We start from the raw sequence: 15775 nt of genomic DNA on the forward strand, positions 1-15775 counted from the left end.
TCGCCTTTTATCACTGAAAATGTGTGTCAATGTTTTATGTCCACATTTCAAAGCTAGTGAAGACAAAACTAAAATATTCCTTTTTGCGGGTGTTAGTAATTAAGGTTTTCTTCCTTGAACTGATAGGTTTGTATGCTTTGTCTATTTATTTTTTAAAGGACAGAATGCAATTTTATCAATCCTGTTAAAATAACAATACAAATGTGAGATATAAGAATCATTCTGATTTACTGGGGTTGTTACTGCTCTTGGTTCAATATCCCACCTCCTTATAATGTTGCTAGAATAGACCTTTATTTTTTTTTACATTCTTTCAAAAACCAATCTAAGAGCTGTATTTGGTTATTTAATTCTGAAATGATCAATGAATAAATGACACGCTTAGTTAATTTTTTTGCCATCAGTATTGAAAATTAATAACCAGGTTTATTTCATACCTGTCAAAGTAGAGTGCTGCTTAGCATCAAATGCCTTCTAATAAAAAAATAAATTTACTTAAAGTGTAAGTTCACTTACACTTTAGTAAAGTGTAAAGGGCAGACACCTTTTACTATTCCCTTTTTTTTGGTGACTACCGAATGTTGGTTCATGATGATCTCAGAAGATCACAGAAACTATTATATGATTCGTATTAATGTATCTCCTATTTCTGTTTCCAACAAGTAATCACATATTGCATTTCCAGCATGCTTTTCTTCCACACATCTGGAAGTCCTCATAAGTAAGGGCTAAGTGAACATTGTAAGAATTATGAAATTTAGATGATGGTAAGATAGCGAGTGTGTATTTCCTTTCTAATACGCCCGTGCTCAGAGGTGGGAGTAGATGCTGTTTCACAGCAGCAGTACTCTGTAAACGACGACTACAGCCTGTGTCATTTCCACACTTAAATCAGTGTGGCAGGCTAGGCAATCTTGTATGTTCAGATGTTGAATCGGGCGTGTAGCAACACAGTGCACAGCCACAGCTAAGTCACTGACTCAGAGAAGTAACTGTCGCCTCCTCCTCACCACTTACATGTTCCCTTCAGGGCTACTCACATAACAGCTGATCAAATACCAATCTAATTTATTTCCTGAGAGTGTCAGTGAGTTAAGGAGGGAGGAAAAAAAGCTGGGGGAAGCAAATCAGAGACTTAAGAGATGCAGCATCTGCAACAGAAGTGCGAGTGTGCTTGGCCTGATACAAATTGTCATGCAAACTCATGGCTGACAGGACAATTGGTATAGTTTTCCCCAGAATTTTCCTGTCAGCTTTGAATAGTTAAAAGGCACTTTTCCTTAGCTTTTATCAGGAGAGGGAGCAATCTTGTAAATTCAGTGTCTTAACAAGTATGTGGTAGCTCAAAGCAAAAAGATAATGCCAGTTTACTTCAGAGGTAGTGTTGAGGCTGCTTCAGGAATTGTGGTTTTTGCTCTCCTGCTCTGAAGTTACAGTTCTGGCAAGTTTTCAATCTGGTAACTATAACATTGAATCAACAAGGAAAGTTTTTACTTGAGCTCTTCTCTGTGTGGCTGAACTATTCAGCTATATGCTGTCAGGGCTGTTAAACAGTCCAACACCACCCCTAGTGGAAAGCTGCTCCTGGGAGTTTCTATGACACAGTTTTGTTGAGTAATTTATTCCCAATTCATACCCAGACCTGTCAAACAAACAAACAAAAAAGAAGGAACAAAAAGAAAAAAAAGGGGGAATAAAAAAAAACAAGGAAAGAAAAAAAAGCCACCTCCCTCCAACAACTGTTCTCACTGAAAATTACTACAAACACAAAATAGTAGATGCTTCCTGTTATATTTTCTTCTTTCTTTAAGAATTACAAAACTATTCTGGCAAAAGAGCATTCTATGCAAGATTTCTTTCTATAGAGTTGCAACGTTATTTTCTCCATTTTGATGTTTTTCTTACATCAGAAAAAATATTTCTTAGGATGAATCATCAAGAAGTATTACTTTTCATTTTTCATGCTGGACTTATAAAAATACATACATATTTATAAATACATTTATGGTAGGTCAGTTAGTATTGCTTTTTACATGTAGCTGTGCACATCATGTCCTAGGCTAGGCTTATGGTTGATACATTTAATTCTACTGAAGATGCTACTTTTACTAAAAACAAAGTTAATCAACATTTAATCTACCTTTAAGTCTTAATCTGAGTTTAACCACTAAACATGCTGAAATAAAGTGGCAGTTGACCATAGCAGAAAAATTAAATTCTAATTGCAAGACTTGACCTATAGTAGGCTGTTAACTATTTCTTTACACGTGATAACTTTTTCATAAAAAGAAAAGATTCTGTTATTACATTGTTGGAATAACGTCAAACCTAATAGTCAGGTTTGGTTTGTGTTGATGCATAATCAGTTGTTGAAGATAAAATGCAATTTCAAATATTCCGAAATGGAATATTTCCTCCTGGAAAATCTGTAACCACCGGTGTAACCCACTTCTTTCCAGCAGCCTCAGTCCTGTACTGCCTTGTTGTTGGCTAGTGGAGGAAAGACAGCCTCATCTCTGACCCGGTAGCTCATAACTTGGAGTTTATCATGGAAGTCACGTAAAAGGGATGAGAAGAGCTGGCATGCGTTCAGAAGCCTGAGCGTGCTAGTTCAGGTGCATATTGGTTACAGATTACTGGTGTGAACGGAAATCTTGCATTGTAGGAGGTGAAGTCCGGTGCACATGGCACAGGTGGTGTGACACAACAGCTCTGGTTCCAGCTGAGTCAGGATTTTCTACAAGCAGAATTAGGTCTGTAGTTATTTCTTGAGAAACTACCTGAAGCCTGCCCTTCTTCATAATCAGACCTGTTTGAATTCTTCTTCTAAATTTATAAGGGGTTTGGCATTGTGTGTCTGTTTACTAGACAGTTGTACAGTGGGATTTGATGACAAGCTTAAAAAACATCCTACTGTAAGATCTCTGTCTCAGAGGAACTGTCCATCTAATAAAGTCAAATCCCTGCTTCAGATGGCCAGCAGTAGGAAGGGCCATCTGTTAAGATCTTGTTAAATTAATGAGGCAGAAAACCAGGTATAAAAATCTTTTGGTCCAGGGCTGGAGATGACAACTTGCTTGAATTTGAAAATGCAGCTTTCCTTCTCTGGAAGGTTCAGCACTTAACAGGGTCATAAATCTGTAAACAGTATTTGAGTATGAGATAAATATATGATAGATAAATATATAATCATATCTATTTCAACCCGCCTTAAGGTATGAAAGAACTAGAAGCCATAACTAATTACTTTGTCGTCCACTAGTGAGAGCTCAGAGATTTTGCCATAACTGATCTATTTTCTCTTTGGCATTTGAAGAAAAGAAAACAAGCATTATAACAAGCATTTAAAATACATGTCTTCCTCGAAAAGCTCAAGAGTTCTTCATGTTCCTGGGCATGTGATGCTGAGAAAGGCACTGCTACTGGAGAAGTGTATGTGTTCTTTATATAGTTGGTAAGAAAAGGGTTTTGACTGCAGCACCATTTCATTGGAGTACTTTTTCTGTGCTTTCAAGAGTATTCCAACTGTTGTAAAAATCATTAGATTGTTATGCTTAAATAAAAAAAAGCCCATTAAAAAATGTCATAGAAAAGGCAGATGGCCAGACTCTGTTCTGCTCTAGGGCAAAATCCAGCCTTAGACAACATGTGAAGTGCAGGCCTGGTAGTTCAGAATATAAGCCACAGCAAACTATAAAACTAAAGACATCAAAATGAAGGGATGTTGTAGAGCAGTAAAACTGAAGAGGGACCCACAAAAAGATGCATAGGCTAGGAGGAAGAAAATGAGGGATAAGCCAGAAGACAAAACAGTAAATAAAACCTGTATTTACTCTAAAAGCCTTACACTGCTGATTAGAAATGCTTACTGGGTAACATGCTTCTGCAGCTGAAATTTACACCCTGCATCCTTCTGAAATAGCATTAGACCACATTTTCAGTCAGAATAATGGAACAAAACAGATGGCCAATTGACTAAAATGTTATTTTATGCTATTATTTGTGGAACCTAGGTCAGTAAATTATACATATTTTCAACGATGCAAATGATTCTTCTTACTGCTTAAAAATAGACTAAGTATCTGAATTAAATCCTAAGCCACTTCATGCAGTAATTATTTACAGCTCAATCCTTTTGTTTAAGGCTAGCTCGTATAAAGGCAGCCCCTCATCTTATGTATTTGGCCATCTGTTCTGTCTTTCAGTAGCTATAATTCATTGGTACCTATGTGTTCGGGGACCTAAAAGTTTTCTTGTAGCAGTTACAACCCTCCAACTCTATGAGACAGAACAAATGTCCTTCCCTTTAGAATTCAGAAATTACAGAAAATTACAAACTCCGTGATCAACTTCAATGCATCATCAACTATGTGGCATTCAGGGATAGAAGTGAATGAATATATCTAGAGACAGTTTATTTTTTTTTAAATGTGCATGACAGTCCAATATGAACTGCAGCACAGCAATACCGTGCCAGCCTATGCGACCACACCATTAGGTGCCGTCCAACACAGAGCTGCCACAGGCCACCCACACCTCTGATGATCGCCACCGATGTGCAGCCCAGCGGCACAATGTTCACTGCGTCTGGCATCTGGATTTTTTGTGGGGACAGTGACACTTCAAACCATGAGTCCTTGGGTGGTTGTGCTGTGTTTTGTGTGTTTTATTCATTCATTCTGTCTTGTTTTGTTTTGTTTGTTTCTTTTGAATGGTTGGTGCATGGACAATCTTTCCCTTGAATGGACAATTTCTTGTTTGGAAAGTAGCCAGACCTGAGATACTCCTACAAGGTGTTTTTTTTAAAAAGAGAAATACAGAGAGGAGAGGAGAAGGCCTTAGGCAGGTGGCGGTGCATGCTGACACACTTCATTGCCTCTTGTCAAGCTCTTGATTTTCAGTTCAGAATTTCAAGTAAAGTATCTTCATTCCCTGTCCATGGAGCAGGTTTGAATGAGGTCAGCAGCCAGCAGACTGCACACGGGCACCTAAGCCTGTCAGTCGGAAGGGCTGAAAAAGAGCTGAAGCAGAAATTCTGTCTGTTGGAGACGTTGCTGCTTGCGTGGGGCCCCACGTGAGGTCCGTAGCTGGGTAATTAGAGCCCAAAGCAGCTTCCTTATCCTGCAGGGTCAAGCCCATCAGGCAGAGTGGGGCACCTGTAGCTCCCATTCCCTGGGTCAACTTTGCAGTTCTATGAGCTTTGCTGTACTGGTAAGTAGATACTGCTGTGGTTTTGTAAATCTACCTTTAGAAAACATTTGTTTTGTTTAATACTGAATTCAGAGCAAATAACAAAATAATTTGTGGATGACCAAAACCTGTATTTCCTCTCAGCAAAATGACTTCTTTTAATTTTAAAAACAGCTGTTATCTCAGCAGCTTTAGACACTTGGATAAATTCAGAAATCTGGTCTGTAGTTTTTATATTTCTCATTTATTTATTCTGGTTTGTGTTCACTTCATTAATCTATTTGTCTGAATTACCTCCAGCTGATTCAGCAGTTTGTGATACAAAGTGTAGAACAGGTTATTTCATTGAGGGTTATTATTATTTTTAGAGCTAACTGCTGTAAAGCAGATGTCCATGCCAGGAGGACTATAGAATTTCTATGTCCAGAGTAAATTCACCCGCAGTGGGTGATATAAACAGTGTTTCTCTTGGATATTTTAAGCTGTTAAGACATGTTGCTAGGTCACAGCAGTCTCTCACTGTTCAAAACAGAACTGGTGCTGTATGTTATCAGCCAGAGTATTTTTGTCTTCAGTTTTGTCCCAACTTTAAAAAAGCATGGTTTTGTCCTTGGAGTTTTGCTTTCTTACATTTGCTCTCAAGTGACAGGGAATCAGTATGAAACAGACTGAAGATTTGGGGGGGGTGAGTTTCTTTCTCATTTGACATTGTAACAATTGTACAATATGAGTTTTTCAGGCTTTACAGGCAGTGCATCTCAAGGCTTCTGAATTCATCAATAGGAACTGAAGTTTCAGATCAGGATATGCATGAGTAACAGAGCTGAGTAGCCAGGGTTTGCGTGCTAGTTACTCCAAAATCTAAGCCGTATTCTTTAAAGTTACCAGGTGTTAGGTCTCTTGGAAATGGTTTACTAGCTTTGAACAGATGCTGTGCTGTGTCTCTGCTCCTGATTCTGCAGGCAACCTGAATTACTGCCATTGTGAGAGCCCACACTTCCCTTCCTTTTTTTATGTGTATACATACACGCACACATACATATACATACAAATAAATGAATAAATACATCAAGCAACCAGCCCATCATTTAAGTGGAATCAAATTCTACTTCAGGTTTATTCATTCATCTCTGAGGTGTCCCATACCAATAGCTTTGGAGATAATATGTTTTGAAAGTGTAATGTGTTCTGAAAGCATAACCTTTTCTCTCCTCTCCTTGGTATAGTTCAGTCAGAAGCTGCATCACTGCATACTTCCCTGCAGTCCCTGAACACCCAAAGTCCAAGACAGGCTATAGTAACAGATGCTGTCAAAAGAAAAGCTCCTTCCAGAGCCCTATGTGACCCGTAGGAATCAGAGCTGAGGAGAAAGAGCCAAATGATTTCCACGGTCACCTTCCTTGTCGTTGAACTGCCCACATCTCTCCAGTTCTGCACGTGTTATAGAAAATCTGTGAAAAAGGTGTTTTAATGGAACAAGAGAACAGATACTTTGTTGGGGAGAACTGTCTTTTTGTGCTATGAACTAATCTTCTCATCTGTGCACACTAACGGTAGGAGTTACAGTGACAACCGTTGATCTGAACATAAACGTTTTCCTCCTCGAGGCTGCCATAGGTCAGAAGCTTCCAATGGGAAACTAATTGTGTACTTGGAGGTGGAAAAGAATAAAGGATGAAGCAGCTATCCACTGACTTTCTGGATTGATTGCTTCTGATAATATGTTAAAAGTTACAAGACTAACAGAAATATAAACAGACTATTTCAGAGAAGTCCCATGGAGGAGATCACCTTAGACATGGTATTTTTCAACTAAACAATTGGAGAGATGGGAGAGAAGTTTGGTTTGTTGTTTCTGCTTTACGTTTTAAAATTGTCGTCATTAACATCTCAAAATCCCTGAATCCTAATCAACTGTTGTTACCTTTTTTTTATATTCCTCTAGGCAATGGATTTAGATATTCCAGTGCTGGCAAGGAACATTCCTGGGAATGCAGCAATAATAAAACATAAGGAAACAGGATTGCTATTTTCAACCCCCCAGGTAAGAAAACAACAAACCCTTAGCCCTCTCCCTTCTGAAGGTTAGGTGCATTTTCCCTTACCTGTTTGTGTCTGTCGAAAAACTTGGCTTATCCTCTCAGCAGCTTTTCTCAGATTCTCCTAAAAACCTGGGTTAGACTGGGTTTCTTGAAGCTTCACTGTTCTCACATGAATTTTGCAGTTCTCTAAACCTCTCCCAGGTGTCAGCCGTGCCAAGCGTTTGCCTGGCCGGGGCTGCCCTAGCACTGCCGTGGGGCTGGGGGGGCTTGGCGCTCACCAGCTGCTTGACTTTTAGGGTTTTTTTAAGATTCCATAAGCAAACTCTGGAAGAAGTGCTGTGCCCGTGGCCTGTTTCCCTTCCGCTACTAACTGAAGTACGCACTCACATTAGACAAGCACTAGCTAACCAGAAGACAACTATGAGCCTGATGTCTCAGATAATACATTATCTATAATTTCTAGCAGTAAGTGTTAATATAAAGCATTAGTAGGTCCAAGATACTAATCAGTCAGGAAATAATTGATGACTAAAATTAAGTAAATTGTTAGAATGGAGTTTCTGTGAAGATAAGTAAGCGTGGGGAGAGAGGGAATTTATTTAATTCCAATATTTAAATGCCAGAAATTTTCATTTTAAATTTAATTTAAATCTGCCCATATTTAAATGCCAAAAATTTTCATTTGAGTATATTTTCCTGCACTATGGCTTTGCTGTTATATATTCATTTATGTTGTGGAAGGTGACTTTCAGACACAGATTCCCTCAGTGTTTTTATCCAACTCAAGATTAAAAACCCCTTACAATTAGTCCATTTTATAATTTTGCAAAGTAGAAAATGTACCATATTTATTTAATTTGGGGAGCATGTGATTAAAGCATCCTATTAGGTTGTGTTTCAGCAAAGTAAATTGTCTTGGTTAGTTTTGGAGGGTTTTTTAATATAAAAGTTCATGTAGCTCATGGTTTGTGTTTTGTTTTGTCTTGGTTTTTTTTTTCCTGGAATATTTAATGTTTCCAGTGGTTTCTACAAAAAAAATTGTTAACTTCTGGAATTGATTTTGTTGCGGAAGTGTTTTGTCTTCTTGCAGTATCCTTTGGAAATGGGGTACTTCCAGGCTAGTGGAGGCTGAGATGTAAAGCTGGTTTTGCACATGTATTCCCTGCAAAAAGCCCATTGACCTCCACACGCTTCTTCAAAACTTTGAGGATATATGATAATGCTGAACACGGACCGATGGCTCTCCTTATACATTCCGTTGTTTCCCTCAACATGCTGGTTACCTTTGGCTTGGAATTCAAATATGTTATTCATACCAGACCCAATTAACTTCGTCATAGATCGCTGTAAGAAGCCTCTTCTGTGATCTCCAAGCATCCAACATTCCAAGTGTTTATTTGGAATGCAAGATTGATTGAAAATGCGCTTCCCTGCGAGTGAGGAAATACACAGCACAAGTGAAGCACAGAAGTAGTCCCGGTGACTCTGTACAAATGGCTGAGGACTTTCTTTTCTATCAGAACTAGAGTTGCAGGCTGTGCATACGTCTAGAATGCTCTAATCTTAGCTGATATAAACCCCTTCCGTCCGAGCTCCCTTCTCTGCAATGTGCTGTGCCACAGATCAGAAACCTCCCTATTCTACTGCTGTCGGTTGACCCCCTTTTTGCTTTTTCTCTCTAGAAGTTTTCAAAATATCTTTTAAGCAAAGACAGTAACTTGCATTACTGTATCAGCTGTCATACTCCTCGGTCATATTTATACTGGAATCACTAATGTTTGTGCAGTTACCCTGTCTTAGAAAGGAAAGCAATATCCCTGCTTTCTCAGTAAAACAGCAGTTGTAACTCATTTAACTAAAGCCCTTTTTATACTTTTATTGGTGTTAAATAATGTATAAACTATCAAAGTTTGCAAATGGGTCAGGAAAATACTTGTTTACAGGGTAATAGTCTAATCACACTGCAGAGCTGTTGAAGAACTTTCTCCTTGCAGAGCTGAGCTCAGGATGCCAACCGCCATCACTCGTGGTTTTAAAGATACACTAACCATTTACTCTTATTCCTTATCTCCCCAAACTGTATCAAATATCGGTTTTAAACCCCTGTACACAGCCTGTCAGAGGTTGAGAGTTATAATAGGTCAGAGCAATGCAGTTAAGTTAGAACACTTACAGTTTTGAAGTACATGTCATATTTTGCTCGTTGGAAGAAGGAACAGTCAGCCCACTTTGAACACTGCCTGAGAAGATTCAGTCTGACAATAGGGATTGGAAAACATATGTTCTGGTAAGAAGTTTTCTGGGGTTTGTTACTCTGATTGCTTCTATTTTAGGTATCTGGTAAACTGTTTTCTGCTGTAACCACAGTTGCATCAGGTTAGTTAGGGAAAATGCCTTTAATCATACAGAGAGATTAGTACTGTCTGTGGGTGCTTGGCAAAGTCTGTCTCTGTCTTGAAGAATCTGGACCACCCAGGATTAGAAAACGTCAAAGAAGTTTTCATTGCTCAGTGGATCCTATCTGGTTGTGATGATGCAGATGGTATCATAGCTCCAGAGTAGGAAGCAATACTTATTTTCAAGTTGTTACTGATCCGGGGAGGGAAAGCTGTACAATACAGTTTGCTTAGATGTGAGCAATTGTGTCTGGTTTGTGGACTGTCTTTATCTTCTGAAAGTTAAACTAGAGGGATATAAATTGATTGTTACACAATGAGATCAGTTTTAAATTGTGAATGCTGTTGGCTTGCTTCTTTTATTCTTGCTGGAGGTGAGCTTTTGTGGAAAGTAGGAAATTTTGTGCATAACTAACCATTTCTATGTAGGCTGAGGTTTCATGACTGGAAATAGTGAAAGCCTTGCCAATCGCTGGAGACAATTCTCAGATGGAAATAGTTAATGTAAAAGTGAAAGCTATGAAACGTTTTGTCCTTGATGCTACATCATCTGTGCACATTACTTTTAAATCGTGGTTTGATCCTGCCACTACTTGAATTTGCACGTTTATGGAATATTTGACACCGAGTTAATGGGACCTGAAATAAAAAATAAGTAAGAGACAAGAATAGAGCAATAAATAATGCAAAACCAGTTGAAAGGGAAGACACAAAGTTGTTCAGCATTCTAAGTTTCAAAATCATATGTTCAGCATCTAGAAAAGCTCACAGAACGAGCTAAATAAACAGGAGGAGGTAAATAAAACTTCAAAGCCAGTAAGAGAGGGGCTGAGCATAAACAGAGGGTTGTTTTTTTTATTTTATTTTTATTTTATTAAACATTTGAGAGAGACGGACCTAGAGAGACCACAGTTGGCAGAGACAACTTCTGCAGCGGTGAGAGGGAGACGCAGCTCAGCTGAGTAACAGGCAGCAGTACATTGAAGGTACATTTGTCTCCTCTGCCAGACATGGGCCAATGCCATTTTGACCAGGGCTTCAAGCCAGAATATAACCCAAGATTTTAGAGCTTTGAACCTTGACACCAAATAGACTCATTTGCAGTTTTTGGCAGTGCCAGCAATCACTGTTCATGCTCACCTAGAAATAGTGGCCCACTGCCCTACGAAGCACACAGATGGGCCAGCTAACTCCTGAGCTTTGCCTGCCACCGGGCAGATCTGTCGCTGTTCTGAATTTACCTCTGGTGTTTGCCTTCCCTGGGGTGATTCTGTGTTGCTTAAGAATCATGTTCTTTTATCTGCTGAAGCTGGTATAAGATGCTTTAATTGCAGCCTTACTTGCATTATATAAATAATATGTTAACCATGCATCTTATTTTCATCATGTGTGAGCTGTGGCACCAGTGTAGTTCTCGTGGTAATTAAAGGAGTATTCATTCTTTTTACTCGGTGCACTCATTTTCTAGCTTTATCTCCCAGATAGCTGTATTTCTGGGTCTCTGCAAAATATTATACAGAATTTCTTTTAGGTACTATATAGAGAAGCTGAGATTTTCTTTAAAGATCATCAGTCGGTTTACCAGGAGAAAAATATGGATGTTGCTGTTGAAAAATGCCGGTGTTTGAAGTGAAGTACTGCCTGTAAAGAGGGCACGTGTGATATCAGTTCTGGATGTACATAAGATGATCTCCCCTGTTTTTGCTGAGTTGTGGCTGACTGCTGAGGTTTCAACTTTTACACTGTGTTTTTCTGTCACATGTATAGTAATTATAGCCCTCCCTGTACGTGAATAAAAGGCTTATTAGAAATATGGATGTCCCCCAAGTAGTAGGTTAGCATGCATATTACCTCCTTCACTTTGGCTGCTGAAATGCATACCCTTATGTTTGATAATCAGAAAGTATTTTGTGAATTTTGCCCCTCTTTCACTAAAAGCGAAGCTTACTTCACATCTACAGCAAAATATGAGTGTGCACAAATACTTGCAGCATAACAGCTGATAAAGAGACATGTTATCACACCGTTAAGTAGTTTGTATATCATAGGCTTCTAGAAGAGAAGAATATTTGATTTTCTGAAAGAGCTCTGGGTTCTGAGTGTCTGCATTCTGCAAGTGGAAGCCCAAGCCCCAGACACACCACAAAACTACAACTGAGATGCAAGTCAGTAGTAGATAAGGGAGACACCTGAAAAATGAAGTCAGCGCTATCTAAAGCTGAGCATCCAAAACTGAAAACAAGCTAAGTCAGCTGCTTGCAGGGTACGAGGCAAAACCCAGATAAGTCACAGTGAATGTTCCCACTGGCCTCCAGTCACAGTGCAGGTGACTTGTAGGCGGTCACATTTGATGAGTAGAAGGTGTAGGGATAGAGCTGAGAAGTTCTTATTCTCCATCTCCTGGTATTTTTCCATTTGCTTTTTCTCTCTCCTGCAGTTTCTCAACTTTTACGCTTTGGACTCAGTTTGGCATTTTTCCTGAAACCATCCCCAGCATTAAGTACTGTAACTGTGAATAAGGATCTCATTTCTTCTATCATTTATGTGTTTCCAAGTTTTTGTCCTCTATATCCACATTTTAAAAGAATGCTAATAGGACTACCTGTCAAGAAATGTTACATTGCTGCTTCTGTTCTTAGGTAGTTTACATGAATTATTTTTAAACATTACTTTAAATAAAATCCTCCACAGGAGCATAAAATTAAAGTTGGAATGTAGTTCAGTGTGAACAGTATTTATTACTGTGATTATACAGGCAACTGGATGAAGCCAGCATAAGTCATGTAAGATTTCGCCACCTTCCCTGTTCTGTATTCTTGGCGGATACAGAGGAAGGAAAAGGACGTGTCTCTGAAGCTGGAGTAGCTGGAGTGTCTGCAGTGCCTGGTAGGCACAGCCTCAGCTTACTCTCTAGACCAGCCTCACCATCTTCTTTTGGGACAGTCTCAGAGCAGCTGGAAAAACACCCTCCTGGACCCCGTGGCTGCAAGTCAGGCACTGAATACACTAGTCAGCACCTACCTGAATGCAAGGTAGTTGTGGATGGAAGGCAGGCTGGATGTAAAGCAGGTGGCCGTCTTGGCTGTTCCAGATGTCACTCTCAGTGCTGTGTGGACAGAGCAAAGATTACAAGCAGTACTGATTTTCTGTAAAATAGGATGTTATTGTTAATATGCATGTATGAAAATCATCCTTGTTACAAACCTTTCCAGCGGAATTGATGTGCGTCTCTTGAGTATTTAAATTTCACATCAGTGATGCGTATATTGGTAGTTTGTCTTGTCAACAAGAGTCAAAGCAGCGATTATAACATGTACAGGATGTTTTCACATATCGGTGTTTCCCCGGGGTCACGTTACAGTTACGCATTATGCACAGCCATCACTTGCGTTACAGCAGCAACACTGATTCTGTGGTAACCAAGATTTTTATATCTCTGTATGTATTTATATACATTGTGTACTGAGGTTTTCAATATAGTTTGCTAGTTAACCTAGGTTGATATGAACCCTGATCTTATTTGTGCTATTTTCTTTTGTGAGTGTGTAAATAATACATCTCCTCCTCGCATCCTTTTTTCCTCCACGTCCCTCTGCACCGATCTCCACTACCAATTGGGTAGTAATGCGTTATCTTAGTTTTCCGTTGACGCAATAGCTATCTGTTTTTCTGAACTGAACGAAGACACTTATTTTCAGAGCTCTGAACACATTTGTAATCAAGCTGAAGTACTGGAAGTTGTCTCTTGGTAGAAAATTAGACCAGCTGCTCAGAACAGATTAGTTTAGACATCGAATCTCCTTTCACATGTTTGAATTTCACAGTGTCTCTTCCCTAGAACTAGAGTGGCAGAAGAACCGGCAAAGGAATACTTGTAACGTGTGATGTCTAGTATTTTGCCCAGTGAAGTTAAAGGAAATTCATATATGACTTTTCTACAGAGCTTGCTGAGCTGACACGGCTCTTGTCTGTAAGCACCCTGGCGCAGTTACTCCGAAAAGCTTTTTGCTGCATGCCTGCTCGTATCTTTACACCGTGACTATGTGTATGTAGTGAGTTTTTTAGTCTTACCGTAAAATTAACTAAAGATGTCACAGTAGCAAAGAAATCTAAGTATCGCTGAGCTGAGTTCAAACATCTGATGCCAGTTGTCCTCCATGCAGGAGATAAGGTGAATTATTTAATTTATAACCAGCCTGGTTTTCTAACAGTTGGGTAGGCCAACAATTTTTGTGTCATTAAGTTTGTTGTTCATATTTGTCTTAATGCTCTTGGAATTGTCTTTGATATTGTCTTAGTTGGTGGGCTGTGCAAAATATGTAAAATAATTATTTATTGATCGTTCCTTATAACTATGGTACTTGACCTTGAAAAATGAACAGCTTCATATATTGGCTCACAGTTGAAGTGCTCTACTGAAATCAAGATATGGGTACAAGCTATTTCAGTATCGTCAGAACTTCAAGGAACTTTTAATATTATTTTTCTTAATCTTTTTTTAGGAGTTTGTTCTGCTGTCCAAGAGTTTGATGAATGACCCCATTATGGGAAGAGAAATTGCAACAAGGGCCAAAGACTACGTGAAGAAACATCATTCATGGGAAAGTGAAAGAAAAGCCTATCAGGATCTTGTCCTGAGACTCCAGTGAATTGCAAGACTACAGCTGATACCCAGCAGTCTATGTAGAGCACTTCACTGATGGATGTGTAATTAGATTTGGATTTCTCTTGGTTCCTTTTTAGAAGAGATAGTAAGACACATTATTATTCTATTCAAATATACGAACATCACAGGGGTTGCCTGCTACTTCAAACTATCAAATTTATCTAATTTAGCACGCTGTCTCTAGCGTACCAATTAATCACAGACTGGTATCGTTTTGTAAGATCACACAGGAGAAATACACTACTTGAGCAGACACACAGTGTTTGTTGTTCCAAGGCCTCAGAGGGAGGATGGTTTCTTGGACGCAGCGGAGCCCTCCATCACACAGAGCTTACATCATGTTCAGCTCATGTTGCATCGTAACCAAACTGCAGCAGCAGTTTTCTTTCTAGTTGTACCAGTCTGAATGTGATCAGGCATGCGACATGCACATATGTCTTCATAAAGCCAAGATTAGTTACATAGAGTATAAAATTATTAAGATGAACGTTTTCTTAAGATCAGTTGATGAAAGATCAATTATCTATTGAGTGTGTAATGATCAGGGGGCCAAAAAGCAGACTGTTGGTGTTTGGGGAAAGTGAGGAGCACAGGGTGTGTTCTGTCCTGCCCTCTGAGTACCTGAACTGGCTGCACAGTCCTGTGCCTGCGTTTTCTCTTAGGTCCTGGGGCTAGAGCAGGAAGGTTGGCACAGCACCAACGGCGCCGCATGGCTTCGGAGTCCAGAACCGCGCAGTGCTGCCCGCAGCAGTGAGATGCGCTTGCAGGCACAGATGCTTTGTTACATAAACTACCTCTTAGTTTATCAGTTTCTTTGGTACCTCAGTGATTTACTTGTTTACTAAAGGATTTATGAGAGCTGTAAAAAGGGACGAAGCAGAGGGAAAAGATATTTTCCATTTACTATGTATTTTGCTACTGTTCATCCTCAATTTGTGGCTTTCAGGATATATTGTAATACACTGCAGCAGGCTGTTGTAAAGTGAGAGTTACCTGTGCTGGAAGTCCATGCTAATCATTCCTGCCAGCCCAGTCATTATGGACTTATCTTGGAATCCATAATTGGTCATCAAAGGACTTATATAGAAGAAAAAGAAGGTTGTATTTTTAACTATTTATTAGGAAAGTCTGTTTTGTATAGGCTTGATCCCGCCCCCAGTGAAAGCCAGTGGATGTTTTCGATTGATTTGAATGGCTGTTGCGTCAGACTTCTCTTTGTAATAATGCAGTTTACTGTGTATTTTAAGCTTTCCTCTTTATTCTTGATGATTTGCAACTGTTGAGACAGTAAACAAGAAAGTAATTTGAATGTCATATCTTGACTTCTCCAGAATTTTCCCCCCTTTTATTGTAATGGGCTTCTGCTCAGCATTGCCTTCGATAACACAGTCCTCAAGGGTAAACTGGCCTGATCTGAAATCCAAGACCTGCCACACTCCCTTTTGAGCAAATTTTTCCTAAATATTTCTGGCGTGCCCTTT

At 39.3% G+C, this 15775-nt stretch overlaps 1 protein-coding gene across 2 annotated transcripts in view; it reads left to right on the plus strand.

Moving 5' to 3' along the window:
• The window catches only part of GLT1D1 (glycosyltransferase 1 domain containing 1), a 58117-nt gene extending 42514 nt beyond the window's left edge, over positions 1-15603 (plus strand). For both annotated transcript variants that reach the window (XM_055711265.1, XM_055711272.1), the window contains 2 exons: positions 7136-7234; positions 14131-15603. In XM_055711265.1, coding sequence (XP_055567240.1) covers positions 7136-7234; positions 14131-14277 — 246 coding nt within the window. In that variant the 3' untranslated portion in view covers positions 14278-15603. The remainder of the gene's footprint in view (positions 1-7135; positions 7235-14130) is intronic.
• Positions 15604-15775: the final 172 nt, after the last annotated feature.

Source organism: Falco cherrug, chromosome 1 (assembly GCF_023634085.1).
Source record: "Falco cherrug isolate bFalChe1 chromosome 1, bFalChe1.pri, whole genome shotgun sequence".
NCBI lineage: Eukaryota > Metazoa > Chordata > Aves > Falconiformes > Falconidae > Falco > Falco cherrug.